This window comes from Rhynchophorus ferrugineus, unplaced genomic scaffold, assembly GCF_030347505.1.
Source record: "Rhynchophorus ferrugineus isolate W39M unplaced genomic scaffold, kcgeb_rfMv2 rfM8, whole genome shotgun sequence".
NCBI classification, from domain to species: Eukaryota; Metazoa; Arthropoda; class Insecta; order Coleoptera; family Curculionidae; genus Rhynchophorus; species Rhynchophorus ferrugineus.
The window spans coordinates 10,734,008-10,757,807 of record NW_027472587.1 but is presented as its reverse complement, the minus strand read 5'-3'; the positions used below and the strand labels follow the sequence as shown (position 1 = coordinate 10,757,807).

The 23,800-nt window shown below is 32.8% G+C and overlaps 2 protein-coding genes across 2 annotated transcripts; one reads left to right on the top strand and one right to left on the bottom strand.

Moving 5' to 3' along the window:
• Window positions 1-1,405: 1,405 nt before the first annotated feature.
• Window positions 1,406-6,309, bottom strand: Cep89 (Centrosomal protein 89kDa). The gene is made up of 8 exons (XM_076411461.1): window positions 6,194-6,309; window positions 5,482-6,085; window positions 4,116-4,324; window positions 3,776-4,057; window positions 3,545-3,725; window positions 2,526-2,693; window positions 1,804-2,035; window positions 1,406-1,750 (listed from the first exon to the last, which is right to left on the bottom strand). The coding sequence occupies exons 2-8, from the start codon at window positions 6,072-6,074 to the stop codon at window positions 1,532-1,534; spliced, it is 1,884 nt and encodes a 627-aa protein (XP_076267576.1). The 5' UTR covers window positions 6,075-6,085; window positions 6,194-6,309; the 3' UTR covers window positions 1,406-1,531.
• On the top strand, window positions 5,334-22,852 carry LOC143201033 (transmembrane protease serine 9). Its single transcript, XM_076411879.1, has 17 exons — window positions 5,334-5,452; window positions 7,803-8,039; window positions 8,097-8,223; window positions 8,285-8,424; window positions 10,280-10,484; window positions 10,546-10,743; window positions 11,194-11,358; window positions 12,542-12,685; window positions 12,809-12,826; window positions 15,326-15,534; window positions 16,662-16,788; window positions 18,287-18,405; window positions 19,932-20,133; window positions 20,186-20,398; window positions 20,456-20,617; window positions 22,581-22,727; window positions 22,797-22,852. Exons 2-17 carry the CDS (start codon window positions 7,818-7,820, stop codon window positions 22,817-22,819), a joined length of 2,421 nt encoding a protein of 806 aa, XP_076267994.1. The 5' UTR covers window positions 5,334-5,452; window positions 7,803-7,817; the 3' UTR covers window positions 22,820-22,852.
• Window positions 22,853-23,800: the final 948 nt, after the last annotated feature.

Genomic DNA, 23,800 nt, shown 5'->3' with positions numbered 1-23,800 from the left:
ACTCGTTCATGATGGAAGGTATTTTTATATATGTATGAAATAATAGCTTTTTTTCGGTTCAATTTGGAAATTTTACAATGTTTAAGACAAAACCCAAAATTCCAATGTCATCTGACATGGGCCATGATTATTAAACAGTTATTTCGTGTTTTTTAAAAGAAATTTAGTTCTTAAACATTTTACACACTAATTAACGGTAACTATAATTGCGTTACTGTACACATATTTGAGAATTTTGGACGAAAAAACTGAACCAAGTCCCAGTGTCAAGCTTCTTTTTGCATTAAGTCTTATGTAATTGATAAACTTCATACTAAACTACTTTAAATATTTAAATTATATCTGTTTTTAAATACTTTTTGCAGAAACTGAAGCTGCTGAACTAATGCGAGAAACTTTCATCATATTCAAGTAAAGAACAAGAAATAGGTTTTCAAAATCATTACACATTAAATTTCATCACAATTAAAATTACCTTCACCATTTTGTCGTTAATTTGCATAGTTACCTTTATTTTCGTAAACTTCTAGAATATTTTCAATTTTATTTTGCTTAGGGCACATTTTTTAATCAACGCGTCATTCTGTTCTTTGATCATGGTAATTTTGGTGGTCTTCAGAGAGACCAGTTACAATTTCTTTTTGTCTGAAGTCTATTGTGTTATCAGTTCTATAAATTGAACTGATGATTTCTCTATGCTTAGATTGTATTTTCGTAATTTCTATTGATACCTTTCTAGTTGGACATTTAATTTATAAAATAGACAGTAGATTAATTCATTTATATTAAATATAAATTACCCAATGTCCCTTTTATATTATAAAAAGAAATAAACACAATAAAAAGACAATTAATAAAAAATTGAGATAATATGTGTGATTTTATAGTTTTAATATACATTATATGGTTTTAGATTAACAATTCTAATATAATATAAACGTATAATTTAACTAATAATATTAACTTAATATAAATTTATTTGTTGCTGACCTAGATAAATTTCTTGTTAAGATAATTTGTGTTAAAATAATTCAAAATGTTTTGGTAATTAACACCATCTGACCTACAAATAGTTGATATAAATCTTCTTGTTTTTTGAATAATATTTAAGTGGACCAGTTACTTATACATATTACGAGTTTTAAGTTTTAGTTATATTGAAAACGTTATTTTTCTAATTGTTTTAGTTTAGTTATTCTTAGTCTACTAAACAACTACCTTTCTAAAACAAAAAGTAAGTTATTATAAATTTATTAATATATGTAATGGAGAGAGACAACATTTTATTCATATATATATATATATATATATATATTGTAAAAAATTAGTACAATTTATTTTATTTAAAGTGTTTTACATTAAGTCTTACGTAATTGATAAACTGTGAATAGGTTAAAACATGAAATAGGTTTTCAAAATCTAGTATATTCAGTCGCGTTCAAATCCACATCAATAAGTCTCATTAACAATAAGTGACAAATTGAAACAAAAGGCAATAATACAATTTATTTCTAATAAGAAATGGTCTTTATTAAGTATATTTATCTTTAAATAACTTATAAGGACTGGCTGGGGTATATTCCCCACTTTTGGCATGTCTAGACAACTGTTTCTCTTGTTCGGCTATAACCGCTTGCAAACTCCCAAGTTCCTTCAAATGCTCCTCCTTCATTGACTCGATCAATTCATTTTGTTCCTGAATTTTTTGCTCGACGGTTGAAAATTCCTGCCAAGCAGACTTTTGCACGTCCTGAAAAATATACCAATTAATACAAGAACGACCTGGGCGTGTACTAGCGCTACTTTTAATTGTGTTTTGAGTGTATCCATTCTCTGGGCCATTTCAGAACCAATTTTCTTCACCGCTCTGTTCTCCAATTGCCTCTGATTCAAAGCCCTCAACAAGGTCTCCTGTTCCACCACCATGTCCTTGGCGAAACCCATCGCTTTATGTAACTGTTTTCGACAAGCACTTCGAGATAGCTGGACCTGATTTACAGTATGTTCCATATCAAGATGACGGGTTTCAGCTTTCCTTCAATTAAAAAAAAATTATAAGAGCAGCAGGTGATTGGAACCATACGTGGCGTTATGAAATTTATTTTGTATTATTTTTTCAGAATTTTAATATGAAAAACTATTTGCCTTTGATTGAATGACTAAAAACGTATTTGTTGAGCAAAGTAGTTGCTATCTTTCTAGCAACGTGGCGATAACATGGCGATAGCAATCATGGATTTATTTTCTCATTTTTTCAGCATTTCGATAACGTGTGCTAGCCAAGCCATGCCACATGAATCTGAACATGTGGCAATAAGAAAACGCTATGTCTGGTGAGCCGCTAACTGCGTCGGAACTTCCTATTCGAGTTGCAACAGTGTATCCTTCACAACCCAACGTATACCAATGTAGGGAAATGTCAAAACCATCGAACCTAACAGTTAGGTTAAGTTGTTTAGGAGTAACAGTTGATTAACAGTGATACTTTGTTCTCACCAATAACTATCGTTGATCAATATACTTACTTTAAATCCCTCTCCAGCTTACTGACTTTGATTTCTAATTCTGATTTTGTTTGCTTCAGTATTCGTATGTTTTCGTTCAGTTCCTTGATTAAGTTTGTTTGGGAGTCGAGGTTGTTCGTTATTTTTAGCTTTTCATTTTCATATTGTTGTTTGAGCTCTTCATACCATCTAAACATTGAAAGTAATGTTATAATTGAAAATCTAGTCCAGTAATGTTTGTGTTAAATATTTTATAAATCTGAACAACTAAATATGAAATAAAAGCAATAAAATTTAAACGTTGTGCATTGATTTTTGCGATATTTTACCGCTTTTATGTTGAAATTTAGATTACAATTTTTCTTCGGGTAGTAGATTTTTATAGAATATATCCCATTTCTACATTTTATAAATCCATTTTTAAATATAGTGACATAAAGGTGTGAAGTTGCATCGCGACACAGGAGCTTTTGACACATTTTGGGTGGACTGTCATGGCACACCCACCTCACAGTCCAGATCTCACGCCTAGTAATTGTTCCCCTAGTTAAAGGAATACTTGAATGACCAACACTTCCTTAGCGACAATGAAATGAAAGAAGAGGTGAAACGCCTCCTCCACAGATCGGCTGCAGAGTTCTCAGAAATCAGGAGCACCTTCTACAAAAGTCCATAGAAAAAGATGGAGATTATATTAACAAACAGAGCAAAGTTTCTTCTTTCCAACGGTCTAAATTTGAAAAATTGATATGGCACTTAGTTCTGGATCAACCCTCGTATTTTCGATTTTTTTTATTGGTTAGGGTGTGCTTCTAAAATGTCGATGGAAATATTTGATTTTCTACGAGAACTAGATGAAGTTTAAAAAACATCTAGCATATGGTGTTTCGTTAACAGTTCGGGAAAATGTCCCTTAATAAGCGATAAAACGAAATAAACGTTTCGACATGAATATAATTACCGAAGAATAAAATGAAGCATCATCTATTGTAAAAATCTTCGAATTAATTTCCTATAATTAAAAAAAAATTATATCCTACTTTTTACATTCATTTACGCTCGCTGTGTGAACTGCTATGGGTATGTAATTTTGCCGTTCATTCTTAAAATCGTCTTGAGAATCTAGTAAAGACTTTATCTTGTCTTTCAGTGACGCATTTTCTGTTCTTAATTGAACGTATTCATCGTGAAGTACTTGGTAATCACGCTTCATTTGATCAACTAAAAAATTAAAATTACCTTCACCATTTTGTCGTAATTTATATAGTTACCTTTATTTTCGTAAACTTTTAGAATTTCTTCAATTTTATCTTGCTTCAGGGCACATTTTTTAATCAACGCGTCATTCTGTTCTTTGGTCAGTTTCAAATCATCACGCAACGTATCTATCTGCGATTTGATTTTACTACTACAGTTCTCATCCTCCGTTAATTTCCTGTACAACTCCTCGTTTTCCTCCACTATTTCTTTCATCTGACCAGTGAATTTAGCCATTTCGAATTCGTAGGATTGAATAATGTCGTCCTTCTCGTTAATGGTGTCCTGGTAGGCGTCTACAATAAGAATGAACTGGAAAAGAAATTATATAAAGCAGTAAAATTATTCTTTTACCTAATAGAGGACCTAGGGTGTGACTGTTTACCGATCCCCAGGAGATGGGGGTATGTCTGTGATTTTGGTGGTCTCCAGAGAGAGCAGTTACAATTTCTTTTTGTCTGAAGTCTGTTGTGTTATCAGTTCTAAATTGAACTGATGATTTCTCTATGCTTAGATTGTATTTTCGTAATTTCTCTTGATACCTTTCTAGTTGGACATTTAATCTATAAAATAGTCAGTAGGTTAATTCATTTTTATTAAATATAAATTACCCAATGTCCATTTTACATTATAAGAAGAAATAAACACAATAAAAAGACAATTCATAAAGAACTGAGATACTGTTTGTGATTTTATAGCTTTAAAATACATTATATGGTTTTAGATTAATAATTTTAATATAATATAAACGTGTAATTTAACATTGTTGCTGCCCTAAATACATTCCTTGTTAAGATAAGATGTGTTAAAATAATTCAAAATGTTTTGGTAATTAGCACCATCTGACCTACAAATATTTGATATAAATCTTCTGTTTCTTGGATAAAATTTAAGTGGGCCATTTCCCATCTTAATGTTTCCAAGAATGTTTTCACTGGTTTTGCAACATGTGGTCGAGCGTCGTCACGATGAGAAATAATATTGTTGTGCTTTTGCTCGTATTCCGATCACCAGTAACAATATGATTGAAAATTTTCAATGTTACCGTTGATTACAAAATATTCAAGCTTTTAAATCACTTATATGTTCTTCAAACCATTGAAGATGGTTTCTTGTGTTACTCCCAACAATAGCATATATTTCTTGCGTTTTGCATGGATATCTTATATTTTAAATAAATTAAAAATATGTTATTTTATATACACGTATTTTATAATTTGTATTTTGTATTTGAATTATTACAAAGTGCATATTTTGTTGATCTCTAGGTATGGCTTCACTGAGTAAATATTACTAGAGATATTCGAGTTTAAATTCATCTATTAGGAAACATCGAAATTACTTTTTCAACAACGTTTCGATATTGGTTCTTAGAAGTATGTTAAAAATGTATTTATCAATTATTAATATAGTTATAACCCAAAAATATTTTAATATGGAACAACATTCTCCAATTAATTGATAACCAAATGTGAATAAACCAAGTGTTAAATTAAAATAAATCATATTAAAATGTTTTTAAATATATTAGCATTTATTATGAGACTAATATCTCAGCCGAATTAAAAAATCCTGTTATCTACCACTTCTTTGCTAAACAACAGGTACAAAAAATACGATTAATAATATATATTGAGTTGTTTGGAACCGGACTTAAACCTGGCTTGATTAGTGTTAAAGAAAAACCAAAGGTACATGTTTATATTTAAAATATTCTTACCTGTATATCACTGTTTTTAACATACTTAAATCATTACACAAATCCATGTTTTTCTTCTTTAGAATATCGTTCTCTTCGTTCAATTTTTTAATGTTTGCACTTAATTGTTCGCAGCTTTTACATATTTTGCTTAGTTCCAGCTGATGCTTCACATTTTCGTAACATTTAACTAACTCTTCGTACTGATTTTTAATATACTCCGATTGATTACTAATATCCTCATTAACATCCTGCAAATTGGTGATTTTCTCTTTTAGTTTTAATATTCGTTTTACCGACAGGTCCTCTAGTTCGTTGAATTTGGAAACTATATCTTCATTCTCCCTTGTCAGTCGTTCGATTTCTTTGGATAACGCTTTCTTGCAGTGTCGGTGAACTGAGTCCTTTTCCGGTATTTCAATAATTAGCTCACTGACTTTGTGATCGGGGATGATTTCCGAGCTTTGATGCTTGTGTCTGTGTTTTCTGGAACTGAAATTCGCCGAATACGTCTTTTTTAATTTCGGATTACTACCAACGTCCTTATCTTGTTTGTGAACTTGTACTTCTAAATGTTTTCGTCTCGGTTTGACCGGAATTTCAGTATTGAGCATTTTAGGCGGGCCTGGAATTGTTTTAAATGAGTCTCCATAATGTTAATAGTGTTGATATAGCCAGAACTACATCGGTATATTGCTGATAATTGTATGGGGTAAAGTTCACAGTAACTTACCCTTAAATAATTCACCTGACGAGGCACTATCGACTTAACAAGGAACAAAGGGTTTGATCTATTAACAGCTACCATGGAAGACGGTTGTAAACAAATATATCAACGATGAAGTATTGTGTCAACCTTCACCGGTAGTCATAGCAACGTTAACGAGCACATGTTGGAGTCATCCAAGCACGACGACAATGTAGTTTATTGTCGGCATTACCAAAATATATAATACATTATTCATTCACCATTTCATCATGAATTTTTTGTATTTCAAAATATGGGAGAAAATTTTTTATAATAGATGGTTTTAACCTCGCATATATCTAATAATATTTTTTAATGACGCCATGCTATAGCGCGTTACAGCTTATATCTTGCATTATTGCATTCTGTCAGTGTCAGAATTAGCTTGCTTATTTTCGTTTCATGACTCTACTTCTTCCCACTGATTTCTGCAATTCGATACTCTAGTTAACAATTATTTTCCATTTTTTTTGTCACTGAAATTATATTTTTATGATTTGTGCTCTATCGTGTTTATTATATCAACTCTTTCAGTTCCTAGATTATTTTTAGAACCAACGAATTTGTGAAGATTTATTTATAAGTTTCTAGATATATTTATGAGCTATTAAAAGCTCGATCATGTACCACTTATAAGGACTTACTTGCACAAACGAATAAAGTACATATATGCCCCAGCAGGATTCGAACCCGCCGAACAGTAGGAGGATTATCCCATGGCCTTCATGAGTGCATTATCATCTCAGAACGTGGTGCTTTTTTAACGGTTTAACGGGTTTTTAACGAAAAATGTGTAAAAAATACAACTACTAATTAATAATAATTGAAACTACTAATTTGGCATTCCAAATTGTCATTGAAACTAAAAGTTAAAATAAGTACACTGTATACAAATTACAACTAAAAATGTAATGATAAATCTTAATTTCAGACAACTGCTCTAAACTCTTCTTACATTAATGCTATCCTAAAGTGCTAACAAAGAAAAGTATTATTCTTTGCTAGAATATGCTACTCATAGACATTGAAGAATGGTGACATTGAGAATGTTGAGATATTCATTCACAGTAAACCGGCTAGAAATATGAAGAAGAGTGAGAAATGTGCTTAATACCACGACCGCTTGTAGGAAACAATGTAATCGATGATACGATACCATACTATATTCCTCCATGTCCATATGTCATGACCGTTGCATCATTTCGTTCGCAGCTTAACATTAGCTTATGAATATTAGTTCTGTAGAGTTCCCTCAGTAATTTTCTGAATGTTGTCATTATCTTGGATTCATTAAAACATTCAGCTGTAAACTGTGCAAGATGTGCGTAACATATAATTCGCATTATTTACATGGAAGCAGTGTTGCCAACATGCAATAAAATATACTATATTGTATGGCGTTCAAATTATTTTTTCTATCCTATGTAACTTTTAAGAAATAAATTTTAAATATTTATACACGTTTAAAAAACAATACACTATTAATAAACTTTATTATGGCCTATCCCCTATAATAATAAATTAATATTAAGTTAATATAAATGAAGTAAATTAACAGAATATATATTTGCTAATACGCCAATTCTTGTTTCAGATTTGTCAAGCCATAATGTGGGATATATTCAATTTTCTGATGCCCGTATCCATGGTGGTAAACGTTGTGGATCCAAACTGCGTGTTCTACCAGGAGATGCTTATCGGGGAGCAATATTACATATACAATAGGGAGTACCCTCAGAACTATAGTACCGGCGCTTCTTGTAAATGGGTAGCTGTTAGTCCTCCAAATTCAAAAATATTTTTATCATGTAAAGACGTCATAATGCCCAAGGTACTGACGGTAAATTAAGAGGTTACTTGTTACTCAATTATTCATTCACTGTTTAAGACAACCAATTGTAGAGGGGATCATTTGGCCATATCCTCAAATGGACAGAACAATCTTACAGAGACTCACAGATATTGTGGAGAGGGTAGTTTTTCCTTAATTACCAAGGATAATAGTTTGAGTATTAGTAAGTCATCTAATTATAATATGTTAACTCATATTTTAGGTTGATTTTTAATTTTTTTCAGCTCTATTCACAACTACACAATCGGAAGGAGGGAGGTTTTTATGTTCAATTACATCTCTGAAAGATGACTCGGAGAACGAATTATCTGGATTTGGAAGTCTCCCAGTACAAACAGGATGTCAGTGCGGTTGGAGAAATGAGGTAATTTGTTCAATCTTTGCGTCAATGTTATGTGCTTAATGTCCTTTATTTTAAAACACATGGTACGTATATTACAGCCAGTTTTCTTTTGAGACATCTTGTATGTTGATATCTTTAATCTTTAAATATATGAAATCAATTTCTTGCTGTTATATATGACGTAAAAATTAGTTTTAACGGATTTTTTAATTTAATGTTTATTGTGTTTTAATTATGTTTATTTTGAAGCATTATTGTAAAAATCGATACAATGTATTTTATTCAAGGTCTTGGTTACGTGTATATTCTGAGCCTATCCGCGAATCTATCTATTTTTTAGTATCTTTGTAAGAACTGATCCCACCAAACACAGAGCACTAGCTTAGTGTCATGGATATTCGGCTTTGCCATTGATCTTTATGCATGACCAGGTGGTCTCCATGATTTGTTTCATTTTTGATTATTCTAATGGATGCATTTTTCATCAGCAGTAACAATAGATAGATAAACCTTTTCCGATTTTGTCGTTGAAGTTGCATTTCACATACGACCAAACGCCTTTCAATGTCTCTTGCTTTTGATTCATACGGCACAAAATATCCAAGCGTTAGGATCATCCCTATGTCCTTCAAGTGGTAGGTAATGTTTCTTTTGTTACTTTTTTTTGTTTTGGCTTAAAACCAGGCGGTGGAATGCATGACGCATACCTGGTTGCGGAGACTTGCCCTGGACTAACAACTTGGACCGGGTTATGTGGGGCAGCTTCTTGGCTTACCAATACAATAAACTGAAACCGCCTCATAGTTGACCCATGTGGATCGCTACTGCTACTGCATTAAATTTGGGGATATGGCAACCGCTGATCGGACAGCCCCTATTGGGTACGAGAATCCGTCGAGTCTATAGATTCGCAAAGTTGAGTTAACACACGACTGGATACTGTCGTACGGGAGCGAAAGTTATGACTGCAACGATGGATGAGGTCGTTTCAGCCTGGAAAAGGGGTAGGTTAGCGGTGACGCGGTGCTAAGCTCGCAGCATGTCGATCAGCTCGCGAATAAGCGCGTTTTCAGAAGAATTTGAGCTGAGTTGTTGTTTGTAGAATGATTGAGATGAAGATGAACTGCTTGATTTCTGGAGTGTTAGTTTCCCTATGAATTTTATTATTTCTGACAAACCATGGAGCGTTTAAAATTCTCCTGAGGAGCTTATTATGGAAAACTTGAAGCCATTTCACCTGGTTGATTGTAACAAACTTGAAGTAGATATTAGATCCGTAGTACGGGCCAAATTAACATCTTGTAAAATAAGCATTTGATGGAGATGGGAAGTCTGCTGGAATGGCAGATCAGAGAAGATAGCAGGTTTGCTATCCCCGAAACTTTCTGGATCGCTTTCTGGATTTGGGAATTCCAACTGAACCGTCGGTCGAAATGGAGACCTAGGTACGTGACATTATCCAGCCATGGAATTATTGCGGTGTCGATCTTAAGTTGTGAGACGCGCAGTGCGTAACGCTTCTTATCGAAAATGATGGCCCGGGTTTTTAGAGGGTTGATTTGCGACTTCCAGAATTTGAACCACTTGACTGCATGATCGAGTCGCTTCTGTAACTTGTGTTACTCCCAACTAAACCCATCATTGAGCAATGCCTTCAAATCCTTTTTTTTACTTGGTATAAATTTAGACATTTTCAACGTACTGAAAACATGTTTTGTTCACACTTCGATGAAATGATACATACTAAAAAGTGAAGCTTGTTAGGGAAACTTCAATATGAAGTTGGTTACAAATGTGCCCGATGCGATAAACACACACTAGCACCATCTGTTGTAAAAACTTTATAAATAACATTTTAAAAATTCTTAATTTCCAGAGGAGGATAGTGGGCGGACAAGAAACCGGTGTTAATGAATATCCTGCCATGGCCGGCTTGATTGACAGAAATAGTCAACCACCACAAGTTTATTGCGGCTCAACGATTATTTCCAACAAATTTGTGATCAGTGCTGCTCACTGCACTTACAATCATGATCCGCGATCATTATTGGTTCTGGTTGGAGAGCATAATGTAGATGCAGGTTCGTATTAGAATTTTTTAAATTCAGAATTTCTCCATCATTCATACAATCGATGTTATAGGTGCCGATACTGATTATACTGCATTGTATAATGTCATAGCTTATGAGATGCATCCTCGATACAATCCTAGCAATCAAGCAAACGACATTGCAATTATACAAACCGACAGAATAAATTTCAACGACAACGTTGGACCTATATGTTTGCCATTTAGATATACCTATGATACGTTTCAGGAAGAGAAGGTCACAATGTTGGGTAGGTGAACATTGATAGCTTAACATGTTCGCTGCCGATCTTGGATCAAATACTAGAAGCCTACTACGTTTTTTTCTGATTACAACAATAAAATATTCCTAATAACGTTGTTTTAACGTGTGTCTAGCCTAAATTTTAGTATTTTTTTAACAAAAATTTTTTGTTGTGTCACGCGCTAGAGTGCGATCGGCTCTGATATCAAGTTTTATTGTCAAATAGATTGTTGATAGGAGATATAATTTAAAGTACTCTAACAAAATTATATATATATATATATATATATATAATATATATATATATATAATGGGAACGAATCAAATACGACTAAAATAAGATAATAAATTATTCAGCAAAAAAAAAACGATAACTAAGAAAATGTTGTTAACAATATGATTTATTTATAGAAATTTAATTAATGACCTACTATATGAAATATCATATTCTATTTAGGCTGGGGTCAATTAGAATTCTCAGGAATGGTATCTAGTACACTTCAAGAAGTCTCGGTTGATGTTATCAGTAACGTTGAATGTGGAGAACGACAATCAGAGGCCGTCAATAGCAATGAAATATGTACATATACTGAAGGCAAGGACAGCTGTCAAAGTGACTCTGGTAAGTATAATATCTAGCGTTGGGAACTATCGACTGAAAACAGTCGAAATAGTCGATAGTCGTAAAACAGTCGAAACAGTCGCTAGTCAAAAAAATAGCACGTTTCGACTGTTTTTTTTCCATTCCAAGGATTATATAAACTACAGTATAAATTATAGTTTACTATGGTAGTGTAAGTAGATTCAAAAACAAAATTAGTGAAGTTGTATATATATATATATATATATATATATATAAACCAAAGACCAAATGAATGAAAAAACCATGAAATGAAAATATGAAACCAAAAAACAGTCAATACAGCGAACTTCCTATTCTATCAGGCGGAAAGGTGATATCTACATCGACTACCTGAATAAGAGCAAAAGGGTCACAAGGCTGTTTTATGACGACTTATTGGGCCAATTCGACGCCGATTTCAGAAAAAATAGCTTCAGCTGGTGAAGCAAAAAATGCTCTTCCACGATGACAACGCACCGGCTCACATCTCCGCACTGGTCACGACCAAATTGATCGTATTGAGCTACAAGTTGCTGCCCCAGCTACCGTATTCTTCAGGTTTCGCCCCGTGCGACTTCTTTTTGTTTTCACACTTGAAATAGTCACTGACCGAGCAAAAATGTGAGTCGAATGAAGAGGTCAACGCCGCCACGAAGGCCCATTGTGCAGACCTAGAGAAAACGTATTTTTCAGGAGGGTTAAAGAAGTTGGTGTATCGCTTTGTCACTTATATCGAGCTAAAAGAAAAAAATAAATCGCCATTTCTCCAAAACGTTCATTTTTCTTTTGTTGGTGAGTCACCGAGTGTTTACAGGAATCTCTTCAAATACTTACTGTTGCGATAGTCGCGCGTTTGAATCCTGCTGGAGCATGGTCGCAAATTTATGTTTGTGATTGTTCAGTATTTGTGATTTTCCTAGGGAAGAATGTAAAATCCGACAAGGAAAATGATCCCAGTCACGCCGGTAACCAGGCTGGGTAAGACCGGCTATCTTCCGGGATGATTTCTAAAGTTGGTCACTCACCAGTCGGTAGGTTTAATGCCGAGGACTGTGGTTCGGAACCCACGTTAAGCTGTAGGTCCAGTCACTAAAAAATCCAACATATCTGAAAATAACTTGACAGTTCTTTTACATTATTTTTTGGCACTTTTGTAAAAAACTTCATGTTTTCCATTTTTTAGGTGGACCATTACTGTGGCAAAATCAAGGCAATAAACGACTGTTCTTGGTGGGGATTATTTCTCATGGTATTGGGTGCGCCAGTGGTTTTCCAGGAGTGAATGTTCGAGTCACAGCATTTTTAGAATGGATACAATCAAGAACTAGTAAGTTGGCAGATTGATATTAATAAAGCCCTGAAAAATTTACAAGAGAAATTATATTTTGTAAAATTAACGTGCTCTATAAATATGAAAATTAGTATTAATCCTTTCTTTCTTCTGTTTCAGATGAATATTTCTGTTCTATATAAGGGACCTACTTAGTATGGAAATTAAGAATAATTATATATATATATATATATATATATATATATATATATATATATATATATATATATATATATATATATATAGTCTATTTAAAGTTTTTTGTGCATACGTCATCAAGATGTTTAATGTATTTTTTGCAGCAATTTGTAAATCCGGTTCAGAATCAGACAATATTATCCTTCTCATTTTATTCCAGTTAAAAAAAAGACACAATGCTATCTGATTATTTCGAACACGTAAACGAATGAGACTGTTAAAGTCGTCCAGTTGCCAGACGTATGCAAATTCTTCAAAGCAATAGTGATATGAAGGTTATAACTCTTACCCATAAACTATAGTGGCTGTATAATTAACAGTAGTTTTTAGATGTACTATAATGTTAAATTAAATAATATTTGATAACATTTTTGTTCAATTATTTTATTTAGATTAGAATTTTGTTGTATATCAAAGTCTAACTGAACTAAAACTCACGGTTGATGCGGCAACATTGCGAAGTTTTGACGACACAAATTCAGATGACGTATATACAAAATAACTTTGAATAGATTATAAGACTGCTTTGTTGTGTGTGTTTTGTTATATTTTTTTATTTTTGTAATAAACACTTTTCACAATGATGTTTTTGTTGCTGATTACCTATACATTTGAAGTAATGTTTTAAAATGTTTTTATTACATTGTTACTACTCGTCGCCGACTAACCTACAATTTATCTTTAGAATAACTTAAATCTAGGTAAATATCTAGGAAAACCTATTGGCCCTATCTTAGCCTCTAATGTAATAATGTTTATGTTTTAACAGTGGTGGGTTTCTATTAAATACATCTACTAACAAGTTAATTGAAAAGTCCCCGATCTGACACATAGATGGCGCTACTAGAATTAATATATATGTTTTTAGTTACACCTAACCCTCAAAAGATGCGTGTATAAATTTGACAGCCGTCGGATCATTAGTTTGTGAATTATAGCATTTTGAGTGAAGCAACTTTTGTTATTGTGAAAAAAATGGATAAAAAGCAATTTCGCGTGTATAAAAATAAATAAAATATTACTTTTTGAAGTGAAAAAATACAGTTGAAACAAAAACTTGATGCCGAGTTTCCGATCACTGCCCCAGGAAAATCAACCATCAAGGATTGGCATACTAAGTTTAGATGTGGTGTAATGAGCGCCGAAGACGGTGAACACAGTAGACGCCCAAAAGAGGTTGTTACCGACGAAAACATTAGCAAAATCCACAAAATGATTTTGAATGACCGTAAATTGAAATTGAATGAGATAGCAGACACTCTAAAATTATCAACTAAACATGTTCATCATATAATTCACGAATATTTGGGTATGAGGAAGCTCTGTGTAAAGTGGGTGCCGCTCGAGCTCACTTTTGACCAAAAACAACGACGAGCAGATGATTCGGAGCAATGTTTGAAGATGATCAAGAGCAATAAACCCGAATTTTTGCGTCGATATGTGGCAATGGATGAAACATGGCTCCATCGTTTCACTTCGAAGTCCAATCGACAGTCATCCAAGTTGATTGTACACGATGAACCCACTTCAAAGCGTCGGAAAACGCAACAGTCAACTGGCAAGGTTATGGCGTCTCTATTTTGGGATGCGCTTGGAATTATTTTCACTAACTGCTTTGGAAAAGGAAGCACCATCAACAGCTACTATTAGATAGCGTTATTGGAGCGTTTGAAGGACGAAATCGCCATAGGTTGGAGCTTTTAAATATCTCACCCAGTTTAGCTTATTATGTTGATGATCTTAATTAGTACTTTTCTTTCTTGGAAAACCAGCAGCCTTTTTCGCGCTAATGCCCTTGTTTATTTCTTTCATAACCTGGACTACAGTGACAAAGAACTGAGTTGGGGAAAATTTTCTTTAATTCTTTTCAATAAATGTCTTTTAATACGAAGAAAAGGTCATAATACATGCTAGCTATAATATGATTGTACATATAATCTGAAACTTGATTCTTGTATTTCAGGTGTATTATTTCTGTTCCGAATGAAGACCTATTTTATGTAAGGACTAAAAATTAATATAGACCTTTGTGTAGTATGCGTTTTGTTATCTTATTTTTTTACCTACGTAATAAAAACTTTCAAAATGAAGTGCTTGTCTCTGTTTAGCTATATCTTTATTGTGAAAATTACCTTTACAACATTTTGGAAAATAATAGCATAACCTTCGAATCCCTATCGCGAACTTAAATTTTTTCACGCTTTCAAAACAAAATTTTATTTACCTGGTGTAGTTCACTGGGCTTGCACATAAATAATGGGTAAGTAATTTTAGTATATATTTTTCAAATATACCAAGGCATTTGCATAAAAATAAAATTGCGTTTATTTAACTAATTATTAAAACTTTTATATATAATTCTAGTTTTGGTTAGAATGCCTCCTACAATATATTTGGTTTTCATTTTTTTCTATATATATATATATTTCCTTTTAATAGAAAAACGTTGTTTAATCATTTTCGCCTTGCTGGGTTTCAAAGGCGCGGTGCTCGGAGTGGATTTATGCCATTACAAGCAAGATCTTGTCCCAGGAATAGTGTATACACTTAATCCCTCTAGTTATAGGCAATCTGGAGCATGTTCTTGGAATTTCCGCTCGGCAACTGGAACGAATATTTATTTGTCGTGCACCATTAACTTACCAGCGGTAAGTACAATTTTAAAACCAGTTACAAAACTATTTTATCTTGTTCAAAATTATACGATTATGAACAATTTTGAGGACAAAATGTCCGTTGAAAGTTTCCTCTTTTTATTTTGAAAATATGGAGTACTAAATCGGATGAATATGGAAACAGATTGTTGCCTTAATTATTTTTAAATGGTAATGCTTGTATATTGGCAATAATTTTAATTCCCGTTAAATATAAATACCGTGTTCAAAGATTTCATTGAAGATGTTTGCTACTTTCAAGCACAATTATAGTGCAAACATGATACTCTGATTACACACGTATTCAAATTCGTGTCCATGTTTGAACCCAAGAAAATGAGAACGATTATTGACGTTATTATCTTCAATCCAAAATTGGTCAAGATTGGTTCTAGATTTCGCAGTTCGTGCATGATGGCCTGGTGCATAGTGACATTGCATTAAACATTATTAGGGACTTATTTTTGTACTGTGATTGTGCTTTGAAAGTATGAAAATGCAGAGGCAACCTGGCAATGTCGATTCAAAGTGCGTTTGTGGTCTTTATATGCTCAATAAACGTGAACAAATCATGACAAGTGTACTCAAAGATTGGTATTGCAGTGCTTTGGTTTTGCTGTAGTAAACACTGACATGATAAGCCATGGGTACCGAAATGGTTTTGTAACGCAAACAGGACAAAGATGTAGAAGTGGCCACTTGGTCAAAATGTATACATTTAATTTTCTGTGGCAACGTTATTGAAAGAACAAAAAAAACTATGTAGATGGTTGCTACTTTTGCTCAATGAATATCGTCGGTATAAATGCAGAAACACGAGCGACGAGCAAATAGAGGAGCAACACCAAGATATACCGGATTTTGGGACGAAAACATGATTACTTTTGGTCTTTTATGCCTGAAACAACTCTCAAGCAATATAAAGACTCAGTTTAACCTCTATTCATTTATGATTTATACTTTTTAATACAATAAATGGTCGTTTTTGTTCAAAAATAGTAAAATGATGAATATTTCAAAAACGGTGTATACTTGTGCTATTCAATTTAATGACTTTTCTCTTTATCGATATCGTATTGTGAGACGCTGTTAATTGCTAATAAATATGTTAATTGTTTCAGTCGCCCAATTGCTATGATAGCGTCATGAAGATATCACCAAGTGGGAGAAAAGATTTCAGTGACGCAGTCAACTATTGTGGCCAAGAGTCATTTTCAATAATTAGTAAAATTAATGCTTTAACAATAAGTAAGTAATCCGAAATTAATATCTCGAATTTTAGTAAGTAGAAGTATCAAAGAGAATAGCAATAACTATAATACAATATATTGGAGAGAAACTAATTTTATTTTTATTCACATTTTCATTTTCACTCATAATAATGAAAATTATCTGCATGCACTAAACAACTTCAAAACAATTAACTGATTCAAATAAAACTCCAGACCTATTAGATTGTTTCAAATCCAGAAATATTTCTACAAACACATGAAAGCAGATGAAAATCTTGACCTAAGATCAGATCATTCACCAGTAATTCTTGTTCTAAGCATAGCAACAGACAACAATAAGAACAAACAGAAATGATCTAAATACGAAACAAACGAATGAGTGGAGGGACTGGTAAAGATTTACAGAAAAATGTGAATCATTCAGCTGAATATACCACTCAAAACAACCGAATAATTAAGCTTAGAATTTAAAATCTTGTATTAGACGTCTAACAGACTACTTGATATAAAACCGCTGAAATTAAGGGGATAACCAAAGGAATTAATTAACCCAATACAAATAATGAAAATTATGAAAGAAATGACAACAAAATAGAATACCTGAAAATACAAATACATTAAATAATATAACATAAATGTTGAGAAGGGAAATATTGGAACTCAAAAATGGATCTATAAGTAACTTTTTGCGAGAACTAACAGATGACCACTAAAATCAAAGTCTAATAAAACTAATATATAGAGTGGATGATCTGATGATTTCTGGACTTTCCTTTAACTCGACTTTGCAGCCTTGTGGTTTAATTTATCGATATACTTTTATGAATGATTTATTTAATTGCATTAATTGTTATAGAACCATTATCGTGTCATCAATTAGCAATAGTCTCGTTTGATTATATAATGTTTGGTAATTTAGTTACTAAATATACCAATAGATGGAGCACCCTACGTATTTTCATAAACATTCATTATCATTTTACGCTTTTTTCTGACCAATTCTTGTTCATAATTTTACTAAATTTACACAATTGTGATATATATTACAGTCTAAATAATGATTTTATTATGTTGATGATCTTAATTAGTGATTTTCTTTCTTGGAAAACCAGCAGCCTTTTTGCGCTAATGCCCTTGTTTATTTCTTTCGTAACCTGGACTAAAGTGACAAAGAACAGAGTTGAGGAAAATACTTTGGTTAATATATATTGTTTTAATTTATCTCAATAAAGGTCTTTTAATATGAAGAAAAGGTTACAATACATGCAAGCACTAAATAATATATATCAGAATCAAATTAGCCTATCTGCTATAAAGTATTATTTGTAGTGTTTTTTCTATTAATTTAAATACTATTTGATATGATTGTAAATATAATCTGATACTTGATTCCTGTATTTCATATGCATAGGTAGATGCATAATTCAGTTACTGAAATACAGCAACAAATGGCGCACGTATTTTCCTAAACTTTATCATTTTCTGGTATTTTACTAATTAATACTACTTTTTAGATGTTATAGCCCGATCAAACAGGCCTGGTGTGTTCCCTTGTCAATTGACTGTCGTAAATGCGTCCCCTAATCCTATTCAAAACAGTACGTCAACTTGCGAATGTGGCTATAAAAATATGGTAAATATTAACATTGTTAGATAGAAATACCAAACTACTCAATAATATTTTATCTGAAAGAAGTTAAAAAGCATTGAAGCTAATAGCTTTGCCTATATTTAAACTATATTGAACATGATAAAGTTAAAAGTTTTATACAAAGTTTCGTAATTATAGGGTATCATTGATTAGGTTTAAGTAGTAACAACAGTACTTTTATTGTTACAGTATGGAGATAAAATATACTAATAAAATCCATAAAAATAAACACTTATGTTTCTACTTAATAATTTTTTATTTTCTTGTAATGGAACTAGTGTTGAAATAAGTTTCAGTACAGAATGCAATATAATTTTATTGCAATGATATAGCTTCTAGAAATGCCATTGATGCTTGAAAGGTTTCCATATAGTCCCATGTTGTTTTTGCGCAATAAAATCGTCGAATTTTAAGTCAAATATAACTAATTTTTGTCGCTTTCTTGTTCTTTTCTAATTCAGTAAAAATATAAAAATGAAGTAATGATGACGGTTTAGGAAGGACGCATTGTTGAGGACAATATATACTACAAATCTCTGAAGCAGGTGAAACAACCAATGAAATATTTTAGCAGAAACACGGAATTCAGTAACAATATGCCACAATCATTAGACTTTACTGTACCATTTTTTCATTAATTGTCTCAAGCACTTAAAATAAAATAAAAATTGATGAGTGATCTTGATGCATGTTTTTCATTCAAAACTCATTAATGTGCAAGGAATGAGTTACCATAGTAATCTATGTCTGTGGATTTGTTCCTCAACTGTGCGCTGATTGTCGCATTTTAAGCCAATTGTACATCTCCGAGACCTCAAGCTTAAAGATGTCACATTGTAATAAAACTCGGAGCCATACAGAAGGATTGGCAAGAAAAGTATTCGAAAGAGGTAGATTTTAGTCTTGGTTGTAATAGTTCTTCTCTTCATACGCATCATCTTAGAGAAGCAAAAGCTCCTGTAGCTCTGGCGATTCGGCTAATTATTTCCAACAAGACGCCAGATTCTTTTCCTCGCTTAATCCTGAACTTAATCTAACTGGATCTCATTTAAATTTGGATTATCAAGTGATCCTTAGTCAATACTTTGTTCTTTTCTTCATTAGTTCTCAAGCCATAGAGCTATACAATGCGAACTATATTAGGAAGAATGTTAGAATCCTCAACATCTGTATTAGTGAATATAGCGCTATCGTCAGAGAACATTAAACAGAGAAGACACAGTCACAACAGTGCAAAACTCATATGTAGGAAGAACAATCAAAAAGAGCAAGGTCTGGAGAGTAGGGGTTCAGACTTCAGTCACACTGAACATTAACATTGTTGTGTCTTTGCTCGTATTCCGGTCGTTTTTCGTGCTTGATTGATGGTTTAATCGAGAAATGCCTTCAAATCCTTGTCTTTAATTTTTTTTTGGTTGTTCATAACGCTTTTTATCTCTAATCCTTCTGAGCATCACTTGTTTCAATAATTCGTTAAATGTCACTTTAAACAATATATTTTGTTTTAGAAAAAAATTGTGGGAGGTGTAGAAACGGGCGTAAACGAGTTTCCTTTTATGGCAGCTATTATAAGAGATGGTACTGTCTGGTGTGGCGGTACTTTAATATCCAACAGATTTGTTCTGACTGCTGCTCATTGTTTATATCAGAGTAATTATATAAACGTAGACGATTTGAAGATTTTGGTTGGTGATCATAACATATCAAGCGGTAAAATATTTGGAATTAATATTGAGAATCGGAAATATATGTGATTTTTTAGGTACTGATACGCCTTATAGTGCTATATATAATGTGCAAGCTTATGAGGTTTACCCTTTATATACCACTGTTCCAGCCGACACACAACACAATTACGACATGGGTATCGTGAGGACTTCAACGAGTATTACTTTCAATTCTGGGGTAGGACCGGTATGTCTGCCATTTAAATATACATTGAATAGTTTTGCCGGACAATATGTAACTATTACAGGTAAAACGCAGATTGGTTTGGTTTTTGAATTTAATTTTAATGCGATTATACGTTCAGGTTGGGGTACCAAAGAGTTTTCTGGGCCTGTATCATCAACTTTACAGAAAGCTGACTTGCAGGTCTTACCAAATTATGAATGTGAACAAAATCCAGTGCCATCTTACAATGTCATATGCACATCCAGTATTGATAAGGATTCTTGTCAAAAAGACTCTGGAGGTAAATTTTCATATGCGGGGTATGGACTAAATAATAAGAACCACACCATACACAATGTTTATTTATTGATAAGGTGTTTTTTTTTATTGTTTCCTCCTGATTCTAAGAGAAAAACTTTAAAAGTTAAATGCTACTTTAGTACTAATAAGCTTAACTTATAAAAAATAGGCATAGATGGTTAGTGACGACAACCTTCACACTGTTAAGTGGCACCAACTTTGCGCTGCATTGACCAGGTATTTAAATGTTCTTGAAAGCTTGTGAAGACTTTTTTGAAGACTCGTGTAATTTGTGTTGAAGACTGTATCTAACTAGACGGATTCATCGCATTTTATCCCCCATTTCTCCTCCTTTGGAAGTACCTTGTACTGAGAAAATAAGCTGGCTTAACTCTTCTTCTCGTAGCCTGATTAGTAATTATTTCTAGGGAAAGAAAAACCTATACAATGATGATCCTTATCTTGATAAAGCTATATGCCCATAGATATCTGAAGATTCACTTTTCCCAAGGATTTCCAAGGTCAATACGCTTCTTGATATATATCTGCTTATTTATAGGATTGGAAGTCTTTCAAGAGCTTGAGATGTTAACGTATTCCGTTTGGCTCTTAATTACGCACTCTTAAATGATCAACATCTTAGAAATTAGCTTATATAAATGTTCCAAACTAATGCATATGTATTTGGAGTATTTTTGTTGTAATAAATAAATCTGAGAGAGAAAAACACCAAACGCAAATACATTAGACGCTTAATCTAATTTCTACATATGCTATTCAGCCATAATTCTTTGCTGAATAGAGGGTCTGAGTAGTTTCTAAAGGAATGTTATTCCATACCTGTACGAACACCTGGCAATGATTGGCATGATTGAATATATTAACCGTCGAAAATTAAATCGTATATAAATGAAATATAATCAACAAAACTTGACATATAAACTGTGTAATACGTACTTGTTGCAAAATTTACGCCGATGTAGTGTTGCCAACATGCAACAAAATTGCATGCTTTTTGTTCATAATATTTTCTTTATCCCTATATAATATAGTAATCTAGAAAAGACATTAAGGTATTTACTGATAAGTTACAATATTTTCCTTTTTTCTGGAATCAGCTATAGCATCATAATATTTATTTGGTTCTTAATCTAAATTAACACCCATAACATGGGATGATAGTTTAGTCAACTTCATTTAGTCTTCTTTGAATGTTTATTGTTGAATTCGTCATATAAAAGACTGATACTCACATCAACAATCTCGACAAACTAAAAGAAATAAATTTGATATTACTTCGTGAACAAATTGATTCATTTTTTTAATGTCTTCGCATAGACTATAACAATTCTAACGTCCACAAATGTGTCGATATTGTTTAAGTTTCTTATTCATTATGTAGCTGTTAACACGAACTTAGACAAACCATTAATTTGACTCTCTACAGTCTATAACCAAAGCGATTGAAGTAAACTATTTAAAAAGAACGATTGGTATTAATCCAATAGGAAAGGCGTTGTTTTCCATCGTCACAACCCTGGGCCACACACAGTAACTGGACAATAGCAGAGGAGTCAATATTACTGCGAAGCCTTGATATATAAACACTTTATCGATGGTACCAATGGTGTACAGTGAAGGAATTATTATTTTACCAGAGAAGTGGTCAGATAATATCATACAGAAATGTATCTGAAATCTATATGAATGAATTTGCCTTGAAAACAAAAAACAACAGAATGAATCTGTTTCAAACCCATTATATATAGTACTTCTGACAGAACACTCATTTCTTGCAACGTTTTTCTTAAAATTTCATCTTATGACATTTCGCATCCTTATTCGACTGATTTAGTTCCGTTGAAGTTGTGACTGTTATTTATTGGAAAAGTAATTAACTTCGTGGCGGTTTTTTTCCAAAAATCTTAGTCCATCACTGATATATGATGCGTATTATTATTCAGGGCCTCTATATTGGTTGGATCCTGCTTCAGCGCGTACCTATTTGGTGGGCATTATTTCGCAAGGATATGGCTGCGCTAGTGGGATACCAGGATTAAACGTGAGGGTTACCCAGTTCCTCAAATGGATAATTGAAAGAACAGGCTCAGGTAACACCCCCATAAAAAATGTACCCGAAAATTAATTAGCTACAAACAAAACCACCCTTTTATTTGCAGATACCGGATACTGTACAGTATAAAAAATGGGACGTGAATAAATAGAACGAAATTAATATTGTGTATTTTTCCTAAAACTCCAAACCCACACCCAAAAGCGACAATGCATTTCCATCTCTCCATTAACCGTAGGAAGTTCCCAAGGACGCCATCACTCACGCCAATATACAACTTTTAGGGGTTGTTAACAGGGAACAACCCCGGTCTCTGTCGGCAGATCGATAAACATGCCGACTCTCGTTACCAGAGGGCGTCTTAATGTAACTACTGTTTTTTTTTCGTTATGTTATCGATCCCACCATATCACCATAAAAAGATATGACGCATCAAGGGGTGAATAAAATTATATTCATTTAGAAGAATCAGCCATATCAGTTTTATTTAGATATTGATTTGATTAATTTTTAATGCATTTTAAAATAACAAAGAAAAAACAATAATGAATATAAAAAAACATAATAGAATGAAAAATCTACAAATAACTAATTTTTTAAAAACCATTCTCTTAGCATTCCACAATCTGCCTAATGGGGAATAGGTATTTGATGGGATTTATGTTATAGAATAACAGGTTAATTATAGTTATATACTAATTTAATTACTACATTCTTGTTATTGCAAAAACTATTCTTTTTCTATATCAAGTTGGATGGTAGTAAACGAGTAGATTCGGCTGCAATGACATTCTTTTAAACTACTTTACACTGGCACTTTGGATCACACTCGTTATGGTTTCCAAGGGGATGTGACGCTGACTTAGGTTGTTGTAACACTTTATTTTGAAATATCTAACGGATGGCTATGTTGGAATTGCTACTATTACCACACAGTTCGATACCATATCTCCATATAGATATTTTTTACATGTAATTACCTATTATTGTTCAATTGTCTTTCTTCTAACCTCAACCACTATATTAAAACCATGTGCATGTGCAATTGGTAATGATTGTTAAACATTTGAATATTTGGATTTTCTTAACGTATTACCAAACTTTGATACA

Bases quoted from the DNA above. Each gene is read 5' to 3' on its own strand.
- Cep89 (XM_076411461.1), bottom strand. From the start codon at position 6,074: ATGCTCAATACTGAAATTCCGGTCAAACCGAGACGAAAACATTTAGAA. The intron at 4,325-5,481 runs GTAAGAATATTT...ACTATTTTATAG, and splicing joins TTAAAAACAGTGATATACAG to ATTAAATGTCCAACTAGAAA. The intron at 2,036-2,525 runs GTAAGTATATTG...TTTTAATTGAAG, and splicing joins AAGCTGGAGAGGGATTTAAA to GAAAGCTGAAACCCGTCATC.
- LOC143201033 (XM_076411879.1), top strand. From the start codon at position 7,818: ATGTGGGATATATTCAATTTTCTGATGCCCGTATCCATGGTGGTAAAC. The intron at 8,040-8,096 runs GTACTGACGGTA...TCACTGTTTAAG, and splicing joins AAGACGTCATAATGCCCAAG to ACAACCAATTGTAGAGGGGA. The intron at 20,134-20,185 runs GTAAAATATTTG...GTGATTTTTTAG, and splicing joins TGATCATAACATATCAAGCG to GTACTGATACGCCTTATAGT.